Genomic DNA, 18,060 nt, shown 5'->3' with positions numbered 1-18,060 from the left:
TGGTTTAAACAGTGTTTTATTCAAATACAACTTTACAAAGCCATGAAAAATATGTTTTAATAAAGGAGCACAACAAGATAAACTTATGAATGAGCTCTTAGAGACAAAATACTGAATTGGCGGACGAGATTGTAAATTCGTAATTCAAACCTACCCATACTTAAAGCCACCATCCGCCTCATGTAAACTATCTGTTTCTGATCACTAAGCTCCCAGGGCCTTTACATACAGTACAAACATACTTCCATTTGAACACTCACCTTACGGGAACATCCTGGCTGCTTCCCGTTGAGAGTGAGAAATGTTCTAACTAAATAGCAATTGAAGTGATCTGTAAGTGTCATTTACTGTTGTTGAATGCTATTGTGAGTGTGTCCCATAGGGTTAGTATTGTTGTTTTTGTGAACGATGTCATCGTTCTGTAAACCTCCTGTGAGGCGAAGTGGGGCTTTAATTAAGTCATAGGGATGCTTTTTTTTTAATTAATCAACAGTGACATGTTTTCATTGTCTGGAAGAAAAGAACGGTACTAGCCATAGTATCCGTTCATTATTAAATTCGTCCTCTTTTGCATTACAAATAACCATCATGTTGTCCGATCGGAAAACAACACGCTCCCTAATGGTTTTGTTACCACACTGGTCGCTTTCTTTTCTCTTTTCAAACGTAATTTGTATGTTATGTTCTTATACAAATTGCATACACTTTCACTTCGATAAATGTCCATTTCTGTACTTTTGAATGTAAAAGATAAAAACAAAATGATGAGACAAAAGTGACAGTAAATTAATACATTTCCACTCATTCTGCTTAAACCAAACCTCTCTGACCGCAGTCCAAACGCAGTATCAATTCCAACTCGCCACAATAACCATCCATTCGTCTTTGCTGTGCGCAATGCACCAATTCTTCCCCCGTCATTTGTGCTGATAGAGAGGTCGTGTTGGGATTAAAAACCCTCGGGCCGGAGTCGATTCATCCTGGAACTGAGGTGTGAATGCTGGGGGGTTTCCGGGCACTCCACCACTCGGGCACATGCCCGCTGGTCTTGCTCAGTGGTTATTAATGGGTCCAGAAATTGCCCCCGTTAAGAGAGATCTGTTCTGGAGATACAAGGAGATACAAGGCGATACAAGGAGGTGGTGCTGGCCTTTTGCTTGTTTTTGCTGCCTGGACCTCCACGGAAGAACATTCGATACGATGAGACCTTCGGGGGGGGGGGGGGGGGGGGGGCGTTCCGTAAAGCCTGTCCTTAACTGGGCGAAGTCGACTACGCGAAGTATACTTGCCGAAGCTGGCCGCACGGAGGCTTAAGCACTGAGTTTTTGATAAAAAGACTTCGCGAAGCTGGCCGCACGGAGGCTTAAGCACTGAGGTTTTGATAAAAAGACTTCGCGAAGCTGGCCGCACGGAGGCTTAAGCACTGAGGTTTTGATAAAAAGACTTCGCGAAGCTGGCCGCACGGAGGCTTAAGCACTGAGTTTTTGATAAAAAAAAATATTGTCTGCAATTGACTGTCAGAGTATCTACAGCAATCTTTCATTGTCATGCATTTTCCAGAGTAAAACTATTTTTGGGGTTGATTTTTGTTTGTTTGTTTGAAACTGTACTGATTTTCTTCGGTGAAGAACAAGGTTTACTGTTTGAATATTTGTTTGTTTGTTTAAAACTGTACTGATTTTCTTCGATGAAGAACACGGTTTACTGTTCGAATGTTTTGTTTTATTTGTTTTGTTTTGAATTGGTTCCCAAGGAGAAGAACTTCTTCTCCTCTTGCGTCCCTTATTCTTTCTCTTGATCCTACCACTTCTCTCCCCTGTTATTTATTTCCGTTCCTGGAGTTCCTTCCCTTTTTGTGTGTTTCCCCTCCATATTCTTTTCAAACCTTGTTCGTTCCGTGTTGCGTCTGCTTTTTGTTGCCTTTTGTGTTTGCTTGTTCCTGATGAAGCTTACATAAGCGAAAATTCGTACTGTCTTGTGCCGTTCTTGTATTGGTGAGTACAGATATTTTTACACCCCCGGTATAGGGGTGTGTATAGGTTTCGGTCGATGTGTTTGTTTGTTTGTGTGTTTGTGTGTTTGTGTGTTTGTGTTCGCATATAGATCTCAAGAATGAACGGACCGATCGTCACCAAACTTGGTGAACAGGTTCTATACATTCCTGAGACGGTCCTTACAAAAATTGGGACCAGTCAAACACACGGTTAGGGAGTTATTGGTGGATTAAGATTCTACAAGGACTTATAGAGAAACATATTCATGGTCAAAGGGAAATAACCTTCTCAGTTGGTGGCAGTGAGAATGGGTGCAGTGAGAATGGTTATTTCCCTTTGACCAACGGGGGTGTTTTTCGTACCTCGAAGGAATTTCTTGTTTTAACTGTGTTCATCTCACCACAGTCACGTTATGGTTAGGCTTTCTCTTGATGCTGAGTTGGTCCCGATTGACCCCGCTGGATTCTTGAGACAAGCAACAACAATGAAAAATCTTCTTTATTATTTCCAATGCTTTATTTTTCAAAATGAAAAGGTCTTAAACTTCTTTCTGATTAAAATACTAGGTTTCCTCATTGCAATGTGCGCAAAGGAAGGATACGCGCACTTTTGACAGAGGGTCTGCCACTTTAAACGTCACTTAATTAAGGCACGACAAACCCCATTGTGGCCCTACGCGTAATTCCTATTAATGAAATCCAGCCAAGGCGAAGAAAGGAGGACACGGGAGAGCTTATACGAGAGCATAAAATCGGAATAATTAATTCCACTCCAGAATGCTGGTACTCGTTAGCTGTGCAGAAGTCGCTGCACAAAAGAGTTGACAGGGGAGATAATTTGCTGGCTTGTGGCGTCGCTCAAAGATTGGTCCATGACGTATTTTTTTCGGGTTTTTGTTTTGTTTTACCGAGCAAAAATAAGATTGGAAGATACGACCTTCTAAAAATGGAACTCAGTTTGATCGTTTTGTTTGTTTCTTTGCTTTTGCTTATTTGCATTGTTAGAGATTTTTAAGAAAACAAACAGAAGTCTGAATAGAAGGGCAAATAATAATAATAATAATAAAGTAGATGTGTACTGCCGGGCAGTACATACCCCAAGCGAAGTCGTCCATCTGTGTGTACATGATTCTCTCTCTCTCTCTCTCTCTCTCTCTCTCTCTCTCTCTCTCTCTCTCTCTCTCTCTCTCTCTCTCTGTCTGTCTTAAAATGTGTCATCGATGACGTGTTTTCATACTTGCTAATGCGGCAGGCTAATCATGACGTCAAATTGAAACTTCTTGAAGTCTCTCAGAAAGGGACATGAAAACCATGTGGGGGTTACTGGTTTGGGCTGAAAAAAACCCCAACTCCACCTAAAATTCAAGCGCCTATGGGGCTGAATTATGCAGCATAAATTGTGAAACATCAGGATATCTCACACTTTCAATTCTGCCATCATGTCAAATCTGACAACAAACCTACCCACAAAATGTCATAAATATCGGTGTAGAATTGAGACTTAACGGTTTTTAACTGCCAAAAATAAGTTTTTTTGACTGGAATAGTTTGTCTTGAAATTCAGTTTGGGACAACGGACCCACCCACTAAATTTCATAAAGATAGGTGAAAATTTAAATGTAACGGTTTTTAACTGCCAAAATTATGTTTTTCTTCTGGAAAAGTATGGAGTGAAAATCAGTTGGGGACAACGAACCTACCCACAAAATTTCATAAATATCGATGAAGAATTGAGATTTAACGGTTTTTAACTGCCAAAAATAAGGTTTTTTGTCTGGAAAAGTATGTCTTAAAATTCAGTTTGGGACAACGGACCCACCCACTAAATTTCATAAAGATAGGTGAAGAATTGAAATTTAACGTTTTTTAACTGCCAAAATTATGTCTTTCTTCTGGAAAAGTATAGAGTGAAAATCAGTTGGGGACAACGAACCTACCCACAAAATTTCATAAATATCGGTGAAGAATTGAAATTTAACGGTTTTTAACTGCCAAAATTATGTTTTTCTTCTGGAAAAGTATGGAGTGAAAATAAGTTGGGGACAACAAACCTACCTTTAAAATTTCATAAGAATCAGTGAAGAAATAGGATTTAACGATTTTTTAACAGCCTTGACACTGAACATTTGATAAATCATTGGTGATGTCATCATAACCCAGTCGTTGTAGTTGTCGTCGTAGTTGTTGGTGTTGTTGTTGTCATGTTCGTTGTCGTGATTGTTGTTGTTCTCGTGTTGTTGTTTTTGTTGTTGTTGTTGTTGTTGTTGTTGTTGTCGTCGTCGTCGTCGATGTCATTTGTTGTTGTTGTTGTTATCGTCGTCGTCGTCGTCATCGTCGTCGTTGTCAGAGGTTATTTCTAAAGATTTCATTGATAGTCTTTGTTCTCGTCACCAAGACTTGCTAAGAACAAGCTTGGAACAGCAAGAGTTCCAAGAACAAGATTAGAACAACTCATTACATTATTACCAGTACGTCATTTGTATTTAGAACACACTTTAGAAAAAAAACTCTTCAGCTACAAACCAGTCACCCTCACATGTCGGAGGTGTTTGTCTAAACCACTTACTGAAATGTTTTGAGGTTTAATGACCATACACATGTTGAACCGGTGAGTGTCTTCCGCTGCTTAATTCGCAAATAACTATTTTATTAAAGTCCGCTTGAAACGCTCAAAGATGAAATTCCATGTTAAAAAGTGACAAAAGTTTCACATTTTCCCGTTGTAACAGCTTCCGATGATATTATATGAAAATTCTGATCCTCTGAGAGGATTCCCCGAAACAAAATCAGTTTGTACGCCTAATTTTAATAGAATTGTCCAAACAGTGTCGCTAATATTGTGCTAAAAGATGAATTCTAGAACAATGTTCACAGACAGACACCACTTGGCAAAAAAATTTTCAGTGCTGGGAGATGAAAAAAAAAACTACCTCGCTACGCGCGGGCTTCGCCCGCGCTCCGCTTGGATAATAATAATAATAATAATAATAAAGTAGATGTGTACTGCCGGGCAGTACATACCCCAAGCGAAGTCGTCCATCTGTGTGTACATGATTCTCTCTCTCTCTCTCTCTCTCTCTCTCTCTCTCTCTTAAAATGTGTCATCGATGACGTGTTTTCATACTTGCTAATGCGGCAGGCTAATCATGACGTCAAATTGAAACTTCTTGAAGTCTCTCAGAAAGGGACATGAAAACCATGTGGGGGTTACTGGTTTGGGCTGAAAAAAAATCCAACTCCACCTAAAATTCAAGCGCCTATGGGGCTGAATTATGCAGCATAAATTGTGAAACATCAGGATATCTCACACTTTCAATTCTGCCATCATGTCAAATCTGACAACAAACCTACCCACAAAATGTCATAAATATCGGTGTAGAATTGAGACTTAACGGTTTTTAACTGCCAAAAATAAGTTTTTTTGACTGGAATAGTTTGTCTTGAAATTCAGTTTGGGACAACGGACCCACCCACTAAATTTCATAAAGATAGGTGAAAATTTAAATGTAACGGTTTTTAACTGCCAAAATTATGTTTTTCTTCTGGAAAAGTATAGAGTGAAAATCAGTTGGGGACAACGAACCTACCCACAAAATTTCATAAATATCGATGAAGAATTGAGATTTAACGGTTTTTAACTGCCAAAAATAAGGTTTTTTGTCTGGGAAAAGTATGTCTTAAAATTCAGTTTGGGACAACGGACCCACCCACTAAATTTCATAAAGATAGGTGAAGAATTGAAATTTAACGTTTTTTAACTGCCAAAATTATGTCTTTCTTCTGGAAAAGTATAGAGTGAAAATCAGTTGGGGACAACGAACCTACCCACAAAATTTCATAAATATCGGTGAAGAATTGAAATTTAACGGTTTTTAACTGCCAAAATTATGTTTTTCTTCTGGAAAAGTATGGAGTGAAAATAAGTTGGGGACAACAAACCTACCTTTAAAATTTCATAAGAATCAGTGAAGAAATAGGATTTAACGATTTTTTAACGGCCTTTAAATCATTGGTGATGTCATCATAACCCAGTCGTTGTAGTTGTCGTCGTAGTTGTTGGTGTTGTTGTTGTCATGTTCGTTGTCGTGATTGTTGTTGTTCTCGTGTTGTTGTTTTTGTTGTTGTTGTTGTTGTTGTTGTTGTTGTTGTTGTCGTCGTCGTCGTCGATGTCATTTGTTGTTGTTGTTGTTATCGTCGTCGTCGTCGTCATCGTCGTCGTTGTCAGAGGTTATTTCTAAAGATTTCATTGATAGTCTTTGTTCTCGTCACCAAGACTTGCTAAGAACAAGCTTGGAACAGCAAGAGTTCCAAGAACAAGATTAGAACAACTCATTACATCATTACCAGTACGTCATTTGTATTTAGAACACACTTTAGAAAAAAACTCTTCAGCTACAAACCAGTCACCCTCACATGTCGGAGGTGTTTGTCTAAACCACTTACTGAAATGTTTTGAGGTTTAATGACCATACACATGTTGAACCGGTGAGTGTCTTCCGCTGCTTAATTCGCAAATAACTATTTTATTAAAGTCCGCTTGAAACGCTCAAAGATGAAATTCCATGATAAAAAGTGACAAAAGTTTCACATTTTCCCGTTGTAACAGCTTCCGATGATATTATATGAAAATTCTGATCCTCTGAGAGGATTCCCCGAAACAAAATCAGTTTGTACGCCTAATTTTAATAGAATTGTCCAAACAGTGTCGCTAATATTGTGCTAAAAGATGAATTCTAGAACAATGTTCACAGACAGACACCACTTGGCAAAAAAATTTTCAGTGCTGGGAGATGAAAAAAAAAACTACCTCGCTACGCGCGGGCTTCGCCCGCGCTCCGCTTGGATAAAGTAGATGTGTACTGCCGGGCAGTACATACCCCAAGCGAAGTCTCTCTCTCTCTCTCTCTGTCTTAAAATGTGTCATCGATGACGTGTTTTCATACTTGCTAATGCGGCAGGCTAATCATGACGTCAAATTGAAACTTCTTGAAGTCTCTCAGAAAGGGACATGAAAACCATGTGGGGGTTACTGGTTTGGGCTGAAAAAAACCCCAACTCCACCTAAAATTCAAGCGCCTATGGGGCTGAATTATGCAGCATAAATTGTGAAACATCAGGATATCTCACACTTTCAATTCTGCCATCATGTCAAATCTGACAACAAACCTACCCACAAAATGTCATAAATATCGGTGTAGAATTGAGACTTAACGGTTTTTAACTGCCAAAAATAAGTTTTTTTGACTGGAATAGTTTGTCTTGAAATTCAGTTTGGGACAACGGACCCACCCACTAAATTTCATAAAGATAGGTGAAAATTTAAATGTAACGGTTTTTAACTGCCAAAATTATGTTTTTGTTCTGGAAAAGTATGGAGTGAAAATCAGTTGGGGACAACGAACCTACCCACAAAATTTCATAAATATCGATGAAGAATTGAGATTTAACGGTTTTTAACTGCCAAAAATGATATTTTTGGGTGTGAAGAGAAGCGAGATTGTGGTGTATAGACGGTGCCAGAGCACAGGTCATATGCATAACTAATGAGCGGAATGCCGTCTTCCCATTGGCCAGCCGGCCCAAGATCAGTCTCTCTGCCATTTCTGCATCTGCGGTAGCCAGTGCCAGACGTCCCAAACAACTGTGCGAAAATTTTCAACGTTTCAAGGATTTTGGAAAGAGAAGGTACACGTACTTTTACCTTGTTTTGTTTTGTTTTGTTGCTTGATTGTCGAGAGGGGCGATTGAGATCGAAACAGCGGTAATAGGCTCGAGTGGGGCCAATTAGTTGTCTGCAAGGAAAGTTTGGAGTTTGGGAAACTGGGAGACAGCGTGGCACCGTAGGCAGAAACATGTGGTTTCACGTTTGCCGGGAGTGACACTCGAAGGAACGAGGGTGATAGCTAGGTAGACGGTGATGGTACAATTAGCTGACAGCCGTCAGTAAAAGTGTTCAGGGAGAAAAGAAGACAGTATCATCTTCTCCTGGCATTAAAATTGGTCCGAGCAGTGGCAACGCGAATCGCTCGGTCACGTGACTAGTTTCTTTGTGAAGAAAGACGGCGGGAGCGAAAATGTTTACAAGTTGTGCGGTGGTCGGGCACTCTTTCACGTGGAGGTTTCAGCGATTTGTGAACACAGATGAGGGGGTGCGGCCAGATTTAGGTTTTGATGGTTTTGAGCAGATATTCGATGGGAGAGGGGGCCGAAAAATAAGCGACGTTGAATCAATGCTAGAACAGAACAGGGCCATTTTCACCCGGAAAAAATGGGGAGTGATAGTGCTAATGGTGGGGGACAATAATATTGTTCCCGGAACGACACCGAATAAAGTGTTTCGTGAGCTGTGGCATCTGTGTGTGAGGGTGCAAACATTGGCAAACTCAGTAGTGGTGGTGTCAGGGATGACACAGAGATACAGTGGCTGGGGGGGTTTCAATGACATAGCCAGGGAGGTGAATAGGCTTCTTCATCAACAGCTGAAAACGGCACACAGGATAGTGGGTTTGTTCCCCCACTACGTGGCTTTCCCTCCAGCAGAGAAGTTTGCTCAGTATCAGAAACATTTTTTAGCAGATGGGATTCATCTGTCAGGGTCGGGGCACATGCTACTGTACAGAGCACTGAGAAAAGTTCTGTTGGACAGTCGGCATATAGACCAATGAGGTAAGAAGGTGTTGTGGTTGTTCAGCGGGTGAGAGGGAAGTGGGGGCTAATAGTGATAGCCGGTATCCTCTCGTGCTGATGGCAGAACCACAATAGGGGTAGATGCAGCACGGACGGGGTACCAAGGTTTATTCCCAGACTGAAGTGGTTGGGTTCTACCGAAGACGCCAGACGCAGAGCTTTGATGCCGGGAGTGGAATAGGATGGGGTATCCTTTCCAGCTTTTGGAGTGACGTCATTGTTGGTTCTGGTTTGGTAGAACCGGTTGTGACTTCATGGGGAATGTGTATTGGTACAGCCCGTGCTGCATGATCAGATTGACAGTGTTTTCTTAGGTGTACTCTCGTGCTGAGGGCAGAACCACAATAGGAGTGTAGATGCAGCACGAACGGGGTACCAAGGTTTATTCCCAGACTGAAGTGGTTGGGTTCTACCGAAGACGCCAGACGCAGAGCTTTGATGCCGGGAGTGGAATAGGAGGGAATATCCTTTCCAGCTTCTGGAGTGACGTCATTGTTGGTTCTGGTTTGGTAGAACCGGTTGTGACTTCATGGGGAATGTTTTATTGGTACAGCCAGTGCTGCATATATATAAAAAAAAAAAAAAAAAAAAAAAAAAAAAAAAAAAAAAAAAAAAAAAAAAAAAAAAAAAAAAAAAATAGGCCCCTGATGCTTAGTGGCCTTTGAAATGTTTCAGGATGTCGAAGCGTCCAACCAAGCGACCGGGGCGTCCCTCAAAGCAGCCCCCGAAGAGGTTTCGAGACGAGGAGGCTGAAGGAGAGGACGAAATGGGCGTGAAGGAGTCGCTAACCCAGCTCCTTGCTGAGCAGAAGGCCCTGAGGAAGGAGATTGCGGAGATTCGGGCCGCCAAGACGCCGGCGCCTGAGGCATCGCCCGCAGGATCGACCACCTCTACGGGTGGAAAATCCAACTCAGGCATGGCTGGGCACTCTGGACACTCCGGTGAGCAATCTAACACTAGCGGTACACAGGCGTGGGCAACCGGCAACCAGAAAATGTTGCCCATTGACCTACACGTGCCAAAGACAATAAAGGAAAAGATCTGGAGCGGTGTGGCGGTTAGGTTCGCAATACTCCTGCCCGCGGACCCGAAGGAAATGCTGGAGGAGGACTCGGATGAGGACGATGAAGACAAAAAGAAGAAGAAGAAGAAGAAAGAAAAGAAACTGTTAACCTTCACAGAGTGGGTGAAGGCCTGGAACATTTATACCACTATACTACAGGACAGAGCGAAAGAGGTACACAGGGGCCTGGGTGCCCACTTTGCTCGGGTGTGTACCCTGCATGAGCTGCAGGGCAATTGGCGGGACTATGACTACCGCTACCGGCTCGCAATTGCTGCAGGAGAAAGGGCATGGGGGGACAGCGACGCGGACCTGTTCGCCACCACCCGCTTAGAGCCTGCCACCCAGACCCATGACGGGGGAAAGAAGAAGCCGCAGGGTGGCGCAGGGGGGAAGACTGGAAGTGGAAACCCAGCCAAAGTGGGGGGCTTCTGCTTCCAGTTCAATGAACAGGGATCTTGCAGCCGCCCCAATTGTGGCTTCAAGCACTTTTGCTCGCAGTGTGGGGGGCAACACGCAATCCGAAAATGCAGCGCCAAAGGGCACCCCTTTCGAGCGGGACGGGGGGGAAAAGAAGCAGGAGAAGGAAAGAAATGAAGACTGGGGCACGGGGGCCACGCCAGTGAAGGCGGACAAGCTGGAAAAGTGGCTGGAAGGGTACGATCCACAGAAGAAGCGGGCTTTAATACAGGGATTCAGAGAGGGTTTCCGGGTAGGGTTCACAGGAGCCCCAAATAGTGTAGTTCAGAAGAACCTGAAGTCAGCAGAAGAAATGCCAGAAGTAGTAGAAGCGCACATAAAGAAGGAAATAGAAGAGGGGAGGTTAGTAGGTCCCTTTAGGCATATTCCTTTTACTCAGTTCCAATGTTCTCCAATCGGCTTGGTAGAGAAAAAGACGAAAGGAAAGTATAGGATGATACATCATCTATCTCACCCGAAGGGGGCATCCATAAATGATTTCATAGAGGAAGACATGGCCACAGTGTCATATGCCAATGTGCAAGATGCAGTACAGTTAGTGCAGACAGTAGGAAATACAGCATTTATGGCAAAAACTGATGTGGAGAAAGCTTTTAGGTTGTTGCCTATTCACCCTAGTGACCAAAACCTCTTCGTACTGAGCTGGCAAGGAAGTTTTTATGTTGATCTTTCGCTTCAGATGGGTTGTTCTTCGTCTTGTCACTTGTTCGAAGAACTAGGCACGGCTTTGGAGTGGATTGCTGTTCAGAAGTTAGGGATACCATTAGTGCACTACCTGGATGATTTTTTCCTTGCGGCAGTATCGAAGCAGCTAGGCAAAGAATACCTAGACAAATTTCTGGGTTTGTGTGAGGAAATAGGAGTTCCCATGGCACCTGATAAGACGGAGGGCCCAGAGACGAGGTTGACATTCCTGGGAATAGAGATAGACACAATCGAAAGAGAAATTCGGCTGCCGGTGGAAAAACTCACGAAGTGTGCCCAAGAAATACAGAACCTACTACAAAAGAAGAAAGCAACAGTGAAGGAAATTCAGTCGGTCATAGGGTTGCTGAACTTTGCTTGCCAGGCAGTGGTGCCAGGGAGGGCGTTCTTGAGGAGATTGATCGACTTGATTAGAGGCATACGCTCTCAGCTATTCTTCGTGAGGCTGAACCAAGGGGTGAAAGAGGATTTGAAGACTTGGCTAACTTTTCTGCAGTCATTTAACGGGAAGTGCTTTTTTCTCATGAACAAGGAAGTATCCTCAGAAGAGCTGGATTTAGTGACGGATGCATCCGGGGCAGTGGGATACGGGGCTTTGTTCGGTAGGCAGTGGTTTCAGGGTAGGTGGTCCGACTGGTGGCGACTCCAAAATATCACCCTACTGGAATTGTATCCTATCGTTTTGGCTCTGGAGACATGGGCGCTGGCCTTTCAGAACAAATACTTAGTCATTCATACAGATAATTTAGATTTAGTATCCGTAATTACTAAGCAGACATCAAAAGAACCCCTGGTGATGATTCTGGTGAGACAATTGGTCTTGTGCTGTTTACGGAACAATATTGTTGTCCGAGCACAACACATTGCGGGTGTTGACAATGCAATTGCTGATGCGCTGTCTCGTTTTCAGATGACGAGGTTCCGGCAATTGTGTCCACATGCAGAGCCACTTCCGGTTGGGATTTCACCTCTGCCAGAACAATTGGGGGGGATAGGCGACTAGGAGAGCTGTTGACAGCCTCGTACGCCAAAGGGACACAACAAGCATATAGAAGGACCTGGGTGAGCGTGACTAGTTTTTTGAAACAGAGAGGGTTTTCTACTTCCTTGCCAATGAGCACTGCAGCGGTGTGTCTGTACATTGGTTCGTTGCATGAGGAAGGGAAGGCGGCTTCAACGGTGATGTCCGCAGTTTCAGCAATCAGTTGCGTCCATAAATTGAATGGGTTAGGGGATCCCACTATTGATTATACTGTCAAAAGACTACTGCAGGGGTGCAAAAGGGTGGGTGACAAAGGGAAGGATACAAGGTTGCCCATTACTGTCCCTATCCTTAACTCAATTATGGAGAAGAGCGAGGTGGCCATTGGGGAGAACTACGAGAAGATACGTTTCCGGGCTATGTGCACCTTGGCCTTTCACTCATTATTGCGGGTGGGGGAAATGGCGGTATCCCGGGAACCAGAAAACGTATTGCATAGGGGAGATGTCCGACTGGACGGACAGGCATTGACCATAACGTTCCGCAATTTCAAATCTAGCGCAAAACCAGTTACCCATACCGTAGAGAAAGCCAAGGCAGGCGTCCCATGCGCGGTAGAGGCCATGCGGGCCTACATGAGCATTCGTGGGAACGCAACGGGGCCGTTGTTCCGAGCTATGTCGGGGGCACCCATAACGGCCAGGGAATTCAACGAGCAACTACAGTTGGTTTTCCAATTTTGTGGCCTGCCCAAACAGAACTTCAAATCGCATAGCTTTAGGATTGGGGGTGCCTCCCACATGGCTCGGAACGGGGCATCGGACGCTCAAATCCGTCAGGCGGGCAGATGGTCTTCTAACGCTTTCTTGTCTTACATCAGGGTGCACAACTGGTAGATCAGGTAAAACGTAGGGCTTCTCTCTGTGTGCAGTGCAACAGAAAGGGGGAGGTCAGGCACATGTCTGCGTGCAGTGCAGCAGAACATTAACATGGGATCACAGGTGTGCAGTGCAGCCTGGGATTATAAGAAAGTGTGCAGTGCAACTTTCCGAGAAAGGTCGATTTTGATTGGTGGCGGTACCTGATGTGAGTCATCAGGTGGTGGCGCGTACCGCCGGATTGGTGGTGAATGACAGACATTATGTATTTAATCGATGTGCTTTAATTGGGCTAAAACACAATGTTTATTGTTTTTTAGAGTTGCCAATATAAGTTTTTTGATGATGGTCTAATGAGCGGATGCAGAAAGCGGTAGATAAAGGGAAGTAACCCGGTGACCAGTCTAGTAAAATTTGACAGCTTGTTGGTGAAGCTGGAAACAAGAACAAAAAACAGTAAGCTAATACATAGTGGACAATGCCATCTATGATGTGTAAGACAATTTTTGTTCTTGGTGAATTTATGCAAATGTACAACCCAATGTATATGATTATGTCAATCATAGTTTTTGTGGAATTTATGAAAATATTCCACTGATTTTGTATGCATTATCTGCGCTGAAAATGAACGACCTGTGGTGTCGACCAATAAACATTTTCAGCGTAAACTGGCAATGAACGTTTCATGTGGTTGTGGTGGTGACTGTGGCGCTGGCTGGCGCTGGCTGATTGTCCGGTTTCGGAAAACTTTTTATCTTAAATTCTTGTCTATCCTCGCACATCTGAACATGCAAAAATGATTTTATGCACAGCATAAATGATATTTTTGGGTGTGAAGAGAAGCGAGATTGTGGTGTATAGACGGTGCCAGAGCACAGGTCATATGCATAACTAATGAGCGGAATGCCGTCTTCCCATTGGCCAGCCGGCCCAAGATCAGTCTCTCTGCCATTTCTGCATCTGCGGTAGCCAGTGCCAGACGTCCCAAACAACTGTGCGAAAATTTTCAACCCCACCGCCATCCCCTTACTCCACCATAACGTAGTTGTGTGGGCGCGTACCGCCGGATTGGTGGTGAATGACAGACATTATGTATTTAATCGATGTGCTTTAATTGGGCTAAAACACAATGTTTATTGTTTTTTAGAGTTGCCAATATAAGTTTTTTGATGATGGTCTAATGAGCGGATGCAGAAAGCGGTAGATAAAGGGAAGTAACCCGGTGACCAGTCTAGTAAAATTTGACAGCTTGTTGGTGAAGCTGGAAACAAGAACAAAAAACAGTAAGCTAATACATAGTGGACAATGCCATCTATGATGTGTAAGACAATTTTTGTTCTTGGTGAATTTATGCAAATGTACAACCCAATGTATATGATTATGTCAATCATAGTTTTTGTGGAATTTATGAAAATATTCCACTGATTTTGTATGCATTATCTGCGCTGAAAATGAACGACCTGTGGTGTCGACCAATAAACATTTTCAGCGTAAACTGGCAATGAACGTTTCATGTGGTTGTGGTGGTGACTGTGGCGCTGGCTGGCGCTGGCTGATTGTCCGGTTTCGGAAAACTTTTTATCTTAAATTCTTGTCTATCCTCGCACATCTGAACATGCAAAAATGATTTTATGCACAGCATAAATAAGGTTTTTTGTCTGGAAAAGTATGTCTTAAAATTCAGTTTGGGACAACGGACCCACCCACTAAATTTCATAAAGATAGGTGAAGAATTGAAATTTAACGTTTTTTAACTGCCAAAATTATGTCTTTCTTCTGGAAAAGTATAGAGTGAAAATCAGTTGGGGACAACGAACCTACCCACAAAATTTCATAAATATCGGTGAAGAATTGAAATTTAACGGTTTTTAACTGCCAAAATTATGTTTTTCTTCTGGAAAAGTATGGAGTGAAAATAAGTTGGGGACAACAAACCTACCTTTAAAATTTCATAAGAATCAGTGAAGAAATAGGATTTAACGATTTTTTAACGGCCTTTAAATCATTGGTGATGTCATCATAACCCAGTCGTTGTAGTTGTCGTCGTAGTTGTTGGTGTTGTTGTTGTCATGTTCGTTGTCGTGATTGTTGTTGTTCTCGTGTTGTTGTTGTTGTTGTTGTTGTTGTTGTTGTTGTTGTTGTTGTTGTCGTCGTCGTCGTCGATGTCATTTGTTGTTGTTGTTGTTATCGTCGGCGTCGTCGTCATCGTCGTCGTTGTCAGAGGTTATTTCTAAAGATTTCATTGATAGTCTTTGTTCTCGTCACCAAGACTTGCTAAGAACAAGCTTGGAACAGCAAGAGTTCCAAGAACAAGATTAGAACAACTCATTACATCATTACCAGTACGTCATTTGTATTTAGAACACACTTTAGAAAAAAACTCTTCAGCTACAAACCAGTCACCCTCACATGTCGGAGGTGTTTGTCTAAACCACTTACTGAAATGTTTTGAGGTTTAATGACCATACACATGTTGAACCGGTGAGTGTCTTCCGCTGCTTAATTCGCAAATAACTATTTTATTAAAGTCCGCTTGAAACGCTCAAAGATGAAATTCCATGTTAAAAAGTGACAAAAGTTTCACATTTTCCCGTTGTAACAGCTTCCGATGATATTATATGAAAATTCTGATCCTCTGAGAGGATTCCCCGAAACAAAATCAGTTTGTACGCCTAATTTTAATAGAATTGTCCAAACAGTGTCGCTAATATTGTGCTAAAAGATGAATTCTAGAACAATGTTCACAGACAGACACCACTTGGCAAAAAAATTTTCAGTGCTGGGAGATGAAAAAAAAAACTACCTCGCTACGCGCGGGCTTCGCCCGCGCTCCGCTTGGATAATAATAATAATAATAATAATAATAATAATAATAATAATAATAATAATAATAATAATAATAATAATAATAATAAAACATTCTTTTATAGCGCTGTTCACCGCCGAATGGCAGTCTCATGGCGCTTTACATTAGACATTAAAATTTAACATTTTACATAAAAAGTTTTACTTGGAAATACTTGGAGTCTTGAATAAATTCAACGTAGTGTGTGTGAAAAGGGTCGTTGTCCTTTGCCAATTTTGTCCAAAAGAAAAAGATCACACTCGCAGATCATGCAGATTGACAGACACACACACTCTCAAACACATACACGCACACACACACATACACACACACACACACACACACACACACACACACACACACACACACACACACACACACACACCCCATTTGAGTCGCACTCTCTTTCCAATTCAAACGCTCTCTCTATGCCTGTTTGTCAATCTGTCCATCGGTCCGTGTTTCTGTCTGTGTGTCTGTCTGTCTGTCTTCCTGACTGTCAGTCCATCTCCCTGTCTGCCTGTCTCTCTCTCTACCTCCATCTCGCTTCAAAACCGCTAATAAAGAAGACAATCTTTCAATCCAGTTCCAAAAAGAAGCGAAGGCACATAGCTAAACTTACGTTTCCGACAATCGAGATCAGCATTAGACTCAAGACTCAAGACTCAAAATGTTACTGTCCTTATAAAAACAAGGAACATTGCCATGCAGTGTCAGGCGATCACAGACATAAAATACATCACATTTTACTAAAAAATGAAGGATTGCACTTAAAACTAACAACACTAAACCGTATCACATTTACTAAGAATTTAGAGTTGCACTAAAACACATCTAAAAATCCTAAACAGTCTCTCACGGCACACGCACATACACACACACACACACACACACACACACACACACACACACACACACACACACACACACTCACACACACACACACACACACACTCTCTCTCGCCCTCTCTCTCTATCTTAGTTAAACTTAAAACCAATAAAATATCCTCAGATTAAGTGCGTAAAAAAATACACTAGCATGATATAAAAGTTCACATATGTTACTTGTGTAGCCGTGTGGCGATTTCATGTACTGTTGTCCCTCTCTTTTACTCCCTGTCTATTATCTTCCCCTGACCCAAGTTGTGTCTCCCGCTAGGTGTGTTGTAGCTAATTGTAGGTGTGTATGGAGGCTGGTTTCTTATTGGTTGATTGTTTGAACGGGTGCGCGCGTGAGTCAGAATAATAGCGTGGGCTAGAAGAGTACCCGGTGTGATTTCGAAGTGTGAAGACGTGTCAGTGTGCGTATCTTGGATTGTGATGTTTTAGTTGTAGTTGAACGATGTTTGTGTTTCTGTAATAATCAATGCAAGTAGTGTAGTTTGGGCCATTATACCTGTATTTTGGCGAAGGAGTGATTCGAGGTTTGTTTAGAGAGACTTTGTGTGTGTGTTCAGTTGAACAAACGTTTTAGAGCTGGGTTTATATCAGCGAAGTGACTTTCGACCGGGATCGTAATTCAAGTTCCGACGAGTTGTGTGCGGCTGTATATTGAGGAAGGAACTACACTGCTTTCTGGTGTCTGCTTTCTGGTGTCTGCTTTCTGGTGTACGTTAATTAAAAGTCACGTTATCGCAACCTCTGTCTTGGCGTCTCATTTATGCTTCCTGGCCTATTTTCCCCCTTCCACTCCACCCTATCACACATGTCCTTGGGGAAAACTAATACTCAACTCTAAGTTAGTAAGGCACCAAATTAAATATACTATCAAACTTGAGGCTATTGGCTTTACTTCCATATTCGCATTTCAATGTCTGTAATTGTTCTTCATTTATGGTCAGAACGTGCGTGTTTCTGTCTGTCTGTCTGTCTGTCTGTTTGTCTGTCTGTCTGTCTGTCTGTCTGTCACAATGAGTATCGTTTTGTTCCGGAGCACGAGATCATTGTTTAAGTGGGGGGGTGGAAAGGATACTTTGGTATTCAGTGGGCTTTACTGGGACTGTTGTTAAGCATTAAAGTATCGTCAAGAAATGTCGCTGAAGACTACATGGACAAAAGACCAAAGACTTCTTTATTAACTATACACCAGAAGTACAGATTCATTCACTTGTGCTATACACGTGTACGGCTTGAGAACAGGCAAAGCAATGAATTGCTTGTTCTCATCCCGTCTCTTTTTCTCTCTCTCTCTCTCTCTCTCTCTCTCTCTCTCTCTCTCTCTCCCTCTCTCTCTCCCTCTCTCTCTCTCTCTCTGTCTCTCTCTCTCTCTTTCTCTCTCTTTCTCTATCTCTCTCTCCCTCTATCTGTTTCTGGCTTCCAAAACCTATTTCACAGATCAAAAATATCAGCTTTCAATTCAAAAAAACTTTAACAAAGGTTAGCTGACATTTCCGATAATCTAAATTAGCTTTGACACGTCCTTGGGAA

General features: G+C 42.4%; 2 protein-coding genes across 3 annotated transcripts in view; both read left to right on the top strand.

Annotated features, from left to right (window-relative positions):
• The window catches only part of LOC138966762 (orexin receptor type 2-like), a gene marked incomplete in the record, with an annotated part of 280,805 nt that overhangs the window by 30,500 nt on the left and 232,245 nt on the right, over positions 1-18,060 (top strand).
• LOC138966756 (uncharacterized) lies at positions 7,442-14,445 on the top strand. Of its 2 annotated transcripts, none has more exons than XM_070339087.1 (2): positions 7,442-7,678; positions 9,356-14,445. In XM_070339087.1, exon 2 carries the CDS (start codon positions 9,357-9,359, stop codon positions 10,338-10,340), a length of 984 nt encoding a protein of 327 aa, XP_070195188.1. In that variant the 5' UTR covers positions 7,442-7,678; position 9,356; the 3' UTR covers positions 10,341-14,445. The 2 variants fall into 2 exon arrangements, 1 of the variants encoding a protein (XP_070195188.1); XR_011455756.1 differs by lacking the exon at positions 7,442-7,678 and having other exon boundaries at positions 9,293-10,400; positions 11,839-14,445.

The sequence above is a fragment of the Littorina saxatilis genome, linkage group LG5 (assembly GCF_037325665.1).
Source record: "Littorina saxatilis isolate snail1 linkage group LG5, US_GU_Lsax_2.0, whole genome shotgun sequence".
Taxonomy (NCBI): Eukaryota; Metazoa; Mollusca; class Gastropoda; order Littorinimorpha; family Littorinidae; genus Littorina; species Littorina saxatilis.
The sequence above is the reverse complement of the archived record's forward strand: the minus strand, read 5'-3'. Positions and strand labels throughout refer to the sequence as shown.

Excerpts from the sequence above, each read along its gene's own strand:
- LOC138966756 (XM_070339087.1), top strand. The coding sequence starts at position 9,357 with ATGTCGAAGCGTCCAACCAAGCGACCGGGGCGTCCCTCAAAGCAGCCC.